The sequence below is a fragment of the Coregonus clupeaformis genome, chromosome 8 (genome assembly GCF_020615455.1).
Source record: "Coregonus clupeaformis isolate EN_2021a chromosome 8, ASM2061545v1, whole genome shotgun sequence".
Lineage (NCBI taxonomy): Eukaryota > Metazoa > Chordata > Actinopteri > Salmoniformes > Salmonidae > Coregonus > Coregonus clupeaformis.
This window is the reverse complement of record NC_059199.1, coordinates 19,116,269-19,123,150: the sequence shown is the minus strand read 5'-3', so window position 1 is coordinate 19,123,150 and position 6,882 is coordinate 19,116,269. Positions and strand designations below refer to the sequence as shown.

Below are 6,882 nucleotides of genomic sequence, written 5' to 3'. Positions count from 1 at the left end.
TTCATGCAGGGTAGTAACGTTATCAGTTGGGATTATGGTTAATTGTTTACCTAGCAAGCTAGCTACATGTCTTAACAAAATACTCCACTATGCAAGTAACCATTTCAATAGAATGTCAATGCGACAACTGTTGATAGACGTAGCTGGTAAATTAAACCTTGCTGTCGTCTGAGTGTGCCAGAGCACAGAATAACTGACAAATTTACGAACGCTCAACACCCATTGAATATGGCCGGTGTCTGTAAACGTTGGAAAAAAATGTGTAAATTGTTGCCAGCAGCACAGTTGCAGTCACCAACGCTCTGGATAACATAAAAACAGCCTAACCAGCTCTGCTAGGGCAAGTAAAATGGTCTGTGAGTAGCTAGCAAGCTAGACAACGTTAGCCAGTTAGCTTGGGTGCTTGACTGCTGTTGTTAGGACAGAACGCTCGGATCAACCCTTAAAGAGATGGGTGGGGCTAAAGAGGGTGTGAATGTGTGTAGACAAAGAAGAGCTCTCCAGTAGGTACCAAAACATTCAAATGCAATTTTCTCAAAAGTGAGGTTACAAGTTTATCAACTTTCAAAGCAGAATTACTTTCCCATTGTTCCTCAACTGTAGTGTATGATTGTCACGCCCTGACCTAGAGAACTCTTGTTGGTTGGGTCAGGGTGTGAGTTTCAGTTTGAGATCTATGTGATCATATTCTATGTTGGAGATCTAGTATGTGTATGTCTAGGTTTGGCCGGGTGTGATTCCCAATCAGAGGCAGCTGTCGCTCGTTGTCTCTGATTGGGGATCATACTTAGGTACCCTGGTTGCCTACCTTAGTTGTGGGATCTTGTGTTCCTGATAGGCTTGTGGTGTTAGCCCTTAGGACCTTCACGGTTACGTTGTTTTTGTTGTTTTGTCAAGTGTTTATTTGTTCTAATAAACATGTACGCATACCACGCTGCACCTTGGTCTGACCCGTCTCTCAACGACCGTGACAATGATATACCATTTTCTAGCTCTGAGTCTCCACTTTTAACCAATGTCAAAAACACAATTTCAAATTTTGCTACACTAGACCGAATATTATTATGCATAAAAAATCATTGTGCATAAGGGCATTGTTGGGATTATGAAATCCTTAACATTAAGAAATGAAGAAATAGGCCCACTTTTTTTGTCGAAATTGCTTTGGAATGTGATGTAAATGGCAATGAATCTGATTCTGGGTTACAAATTCAACTGAAATGAAATGTGTTTGAGAAAACAAAATAATAAAAAAAGGTTGAATGTTTCGTATGGTGTACTGTAGACATTATCCAGTTGATGCAAACTGACACTTGACATTTGGATAAAACAACAATTATCTAGCAACAAATTATGGATATACCGAAAGGCATTTTCACCTATACTGAATTACCAGGTCAAAATGTACAAAAAGCTTATTGTTGCAGACATATTACTGCATTTAAATGTAAAGATACATGAAACTTGCAGTGAAGCACATTGTAACTCACAGAATGAATTTTACACTTAATGGCCAGCAAGTGTTATATATCTCAGTGTTTGCACATACTGTATGCTTCTTCAAATGAGTGTAAAATCTGATGCTGTGTAATCATAAAAATGACTTAAATCTTTGCGACAAACAAATTCCCTTTGTGTTACACAGAAGTTTATGTTCATTTGAAGCCATAATGTACATGCCATATTAACACCCAGTAATATCAACGTTCAATATATATTAAGAGTGCAACATAGGTGTTTTTATACTTTAACAATTTACAAGAGGTTACCATTGCGCAATAAAGACCATTCCAATTACTCAAAGCAGGACAAAAAGTTGCACAGTTCTGATAAAGGAATGAATAACAAAATCTTGAGGCACCAAAGGCTGTTATACACAGAAAAAAGTATTACAAGTAAGTACAAGAGTAAAACTTCAAATAAAAAGGCAGAATTCCATCTTGACCTTGTAGTGTTGTGACTGTAACATTGTTACAGGCAGACACACTCCTTGATCGCCATGGAGACCAGTGATTGGCAGGAGAGATGATTGGAGTCTCCTTGCCGAGGCCCACTGTCTCCCCTACTTGGAGGGATCCCAAACAGGTCCGTTGAATCCGAAGTCCTTGTCAGCCTAACCCATTTCCGATTGTCTGTGCACAGTGCAGTGAGCTCCCACACTCTCCTCCAAGTCCAATAACAAGTGGTCATTGGCAGCAGGGAACGGGCCCTTGGACCCACCCAAGTGCAACGGTGAAGACCTGTATCTATTGACTCATTGCAGATCCCACCACAATAAAGAAAATCAACCCAAATTGACTTCCTGGGGAACAATTCTTTTTAAGCCACCAGCCAAGGCGTGACTCCCTTTGGAACATTAAAAGAAAAAGGAGCAAATAAAACCACAAATCTAAAGCTCTGGGTTTTCTTTTTTGAGTAGGTAAGATTGACTGACAGCCAGTTAGTGTTTTGCTGAAGCCATAAAATTTGACCACACAACAATGAAATATGTGCTGTATATCAATACATATAGCCTAAATATAGTTTGGAACAGTCGTCATGCTCTTTGGGGAGTGGGGAGGGTGTTTTGTTGGAATGGAGTCTTTTAAGCTAGTAGTATGTCATGAATGGATGGTGAGCTCAAGCTTTTAAGAGCCAGTCCAGATCCCTACAATGCCTCCTTCTCCTCATCCTCTGCTCACACAACCTCCTTTTCAGTCTTCTTACTACCCTTGAATCAAATTTTGCCATGACATTCCAATCTGTGCCCAAGCACTCTGGTCATGCAAGGACTGGGACTAAACACCTTTGTGTGTGTGCAAGTTCTGCTGCTGGCCAAGGATCTGGACTCCACGATGTGGATGTGAGAGTGACACACGTTCCACATAGTGAGGTGAGTAGAAGCAGCTAGGAGTGATGGACCTTTGCTCTTTTTCATTGTACACATACAATACAGTATATTTCATCTTTATTTTATATTTTCCATTTAAAAAAACTATAAATACCAAAAAAGAAGCATTATTTACAAACTCCATGCTTTTCGGGTTAGATTGATCACTGCAAGAAAAACAACAGAGAAAGATATAGTGAGATGAGGTAAGAGACAGACATGGGGTGACCATTTTTAGGCCTGAAAAATGTAGATATTTCACACACCACTCACATATTTATGTGAACCAACGAATATAAAAAAAAACATGCTTATGGCCAAGGCTGAGTAAAGCTCAAATCCTCACCCAGAGACGTTAACTCTTTCTGTGTGTGTGTGTACTGGGATTTAACAGGGATTACATTACCGAGATAATGCTTACCTTCTGCCAACATCCAGGCATTGGTAGTCCGTCTGGGCCCTAGTAAGGGGAGCAGAAAGGGGAAGAAATTACCAGTTAGTGACAAAAAATTGTGACAGAAACAGACATTTTATTGCCCAAAACTGACATTCACAAATGTTTGTTTGATGTTGTGTCTCTAAGTCTGTGATTACGTTGTACAAGGTCTTTGAAGGAGTGTACCTCATATCTCCAGCACAAGTACAAAAATAGTGTTGTTATTTCAAAACTGGGATTCCCAAATATATGATGATGTCTGTGATGGAATGTTTCATATGCAGTAGTTTTTGAGTCCTATCTTGTGCTGCAATAGGCATAAGACATATAACCCCGTGATGTAAGATTTTTAGTTGACAGACACAGGGCTTTCACTGCAGAGATGAAGTACACTACTTTACAGACATTAAAGGGATAGTCCAGGATTTTGGCAATTAACCCCCTTATCTACTTCCCCAGTCAGATGAACTCGTGGATACGCATTTTATGTCTCTGCGTGCAGTTTAAAGGAAGTTGCTAGCTAGCGTTAGTGCAATTGTTAACTAGTGTTAGCACAATGACTGGAAGTCTATGGGAACAGTTGGTATACTCTTGTAGACTTCCAGTCATTGCGCCACCGCTAGTTAGCATTGGCTTACGAAACTACCTCTAACTTCCTTCATACTGGATGCAGAGACATAAAAATGGCATCCACGAGTTCATCTGACTCTGGGGGAGAAGATAAAGAGCTTCATTGTCAAAATCCCAAACTATCCCTTTAACAGACATTATACTATTTAAGATTAGAGGTTCAACTTCAAACCATCATTTTTCATTAAATGATTTGTTACATTTTCTTTACATCCAGAGCATAGTACATGACTCAATCTAATTTCATAAAAAATCTAGTGATACATTTATCATATAACTTATGTTTTAGTTAATTGCTTGTGTAATTTAGATATTGCATGTTTAAATAGTCTTGTTTTCAATCAAAATCTAAAGGGAAAATGTAATGCCATGCTCAGGTTTGATGATGTTTTATCACATTTCAATGAATTCTCACTCATGCAGGTTATATAAAGTAAAATTAATCTCATCATGCAATGATATGGTCCTCCCTTAGGTTTATATTTAGTTAATGTATTCAAAATGTATCCAAAGTTATGAATAATTAAAATGCCATTGTACAGGGTCTATAGTCCTAAACAAATGTGAAACTGTAAACATATAGCAAACATATCAACACTCTTGAAGTGTAATTTGTTCGGTGAGAATAATATGTTGACATACATTTAATCTAGCTTGATATATTAACTCATGAAGGACCCTTGGCACAAAAGCAATCATCAGTTCCATGCATTACATACCATTCATTAACGACATCTCAGAAATCACACAAGATAAGAACACTTCTCCCCGAAACCAAACGAGAATTACAAATTTGAGTTGTAGCTGGCATTGGAAAGGTCTAGGGCAATAACTGATTTCACATCTTCCCTCCTTGGTCATGGTGTGCCCAATTGGTACAAGTACAGAAGGGGGAGAGGGAGTTAAAGGTAGGAGGGGTAAGGTCCATGCTCCAATTGCACGGAAACTCATCAGTAAAGAAGAAAACTGATGAAACTAAGACTTTAGCTTGCCATGGTTAGAGTCCATTTTGGAACTGGGGATGTTAAAGAAATGTGGAAGCGAAACAGTCCATTTAAGGAAGGGTATTGTTTCTAGGAAAGAGTCCCTGTACACTTATTGAAAAAGTAGGGGGAGGAGGATTAAGTTAGAAGGATACATCTCAAGGGAGAATACAATAGATCCACTGCTTTACATTTACGTACAGTGGCATTCCATTGCAGATTTACAGTAGGTCTGTATCTGGTATGTATCTAAGAAGGGCTGCTTGCAGTCAGTTAGTCAGGAAGAAGTGTGTTGTTGTTGTGGTAGCATTTATGGCACTAAAAGAGACAATACATGTCTGAAAAACCTGGAGGTGATTTAGAATGTGAGCTGGTGGTAATTTGTAGTGGGAGTTGATGGATGATTTGGTGGGTGGGTCCAATCATGCTGAAGCCATGCATTGGAGAGGTAGAAGAAAAGAGGAATACTGTACCAATTGGCATGGGGCATCCAGCCCATCCAGACCAGGCTGCCCTGGCTCTCCCTTTTCACCCTTAAAGCCCCGGAACCCCTGTTCGTAAAGATGACCTGGGAGTGTTACTGGGAAAGATGTGGACGGAGCACCCAATGCATCCCCCAGCTAAGGGGATAAGATCGGGGGAAAGAAGGAGCCACCCTGTGACCTACAGACACCTAGATCCAGCCCATCATCCAATAATTTAGTCAATGGAATATCTGGTCCTTTGCCCAGGTCTTAGCACTGGCCAATAGGACTTCAGAGGGACATAATCCATTTCTGTGATATTAAGCTTTTTCAGGGATTTTTCACAACCGCTGGGTGCCAAGTTAGCCAGGGGGGATCCTCCTTTTTGGGGGTCCACTGTCTTACGTCGCTCTTAGCTTGGGACATACCAATGGGCAGGGTGCATCTAATCCAGGGGCACCCTGTTCTCCTTTCTCCCCCTTAGGCCCTTTTTTGCCCTTCTTTCCCTTCTCCCCCTGTGGATACAATGGTTTGGTCAGGTCAATAATTATTTCCACTCACAGATGAAGGGTGAATATTCTGAGTCCAATGAGAATGAACATTTGTGTATATATTTTTTTTTTGTCCATTTGATTCACAATTTGGAAATCTCATGTAACTAATCAAATTAGAAGATGGAACTAAACCTTGACTATAATGTCACTGTCCATAACTCACTGTTTGCAGAATTTCACAAAGCACATTGTTGGCTAAACTGCATCTCATATGAACTATCATTCCCTGGGTATTAGGGTATAGCAAGGCCAATTTAAACATCATACAGATGTAGAATCTGATCACACTGTTGCAGAAGAACTTTCCTGCAATTCAGGAAATTTAAAACGTGTAGTGTATTTGAGGTTTAAAAAGGCTTCTGAAGTTTGTCATTTCCGCTTTGAAATTTGAGACTTGATTTCCCCTTACAAAAAATGTATCAACCCCTACAAAAAAGTCCATTAATTATAATCCACATAATAATTCACATTTCCTGTTGCTGCAGGATTATTTTCCTGCTGTAGCAAACTGGCACGAATTAAGATCCTACATCTGTATAAAGTAGAGATCTCCGTGAAGGTTATACTTTTCGGTTGCACTTTATTCTACAGCACTGTTTCCACTGGTATATGTTAACAATTGGTACTTTCTGGTACTCATTAAAAAAGATTATACACTTCAACCTGGTTCCACAAAACTATCTGGTTACAAAAGGGATTTGATAAATCCCAAAGAAACCTAAGTTAAAAAAATATACATGTATTCCTTCCAATGACTGATTGTCATGGCACTGAATAGATTAATCCGCACAATGGTTTACAATGGTCAGAATAGTCAGCTCAAAACATTAGCACGACCCCGCAAATGAAGGGGGAGAGATTAAAAGCTATTGCTTATAGAGGATGGGAAGACATACTGTAGTCAATATTAGATAGGAGAGGTACTAGAATTAGGGACCGGAAAATG

The 6,882-nt window shown here is 39.5% G+C and overlaps 1 protein-coding gene across 8 annotated transcripts in view; it reads right to left on the bottom strand.

The window, feature by feature from the left end:
• Nucleotides 1–998: 998 nt before the first annotated feature.
• LOC121571232 (collagen alpha-1(XXV) chain-like) overlaps nucleotides 999–6,882 on the bottom strand; it is a 516,412-nt gene continuing 510,528 nt past the window's right edge. For 3 of the 8 annotated variants that reach the window (XM_041882567.1, XM_041882571.1, XM_041882572.1), the window contains 4 exons: nucleotides 5,811–5,897; nucleotides 5,392–5,469; nucleotides 3,291–3,329; nucleotides 999–2,346 (listed from right to left, as the gene is read on the bottom strand). In XM_041882567.1, coding sequence (XP_041738501.1) covers nucleotides 2,320–2,346; nucleotides 3,291–3,329; nucleotides 5,392–5,469; nucleotides 5,811–5,897 — 231 coding nt within the window. In that variant the 3' untranslated portion in view covers nucleotides 999–2,319. Of the gene's footprint in view, nucleotides 3,037–3,290; nucleotides 3,330–5,391; nucleotides 5,470–5,810; nucleotides 5,898–6,882 lie in introns of all 8 variants that reach the window. The other 5 variants (XM_041882570.1, XM_041882574.1, XM_041882569.1 and 2 more) reach the window with 4 other exon arrangements.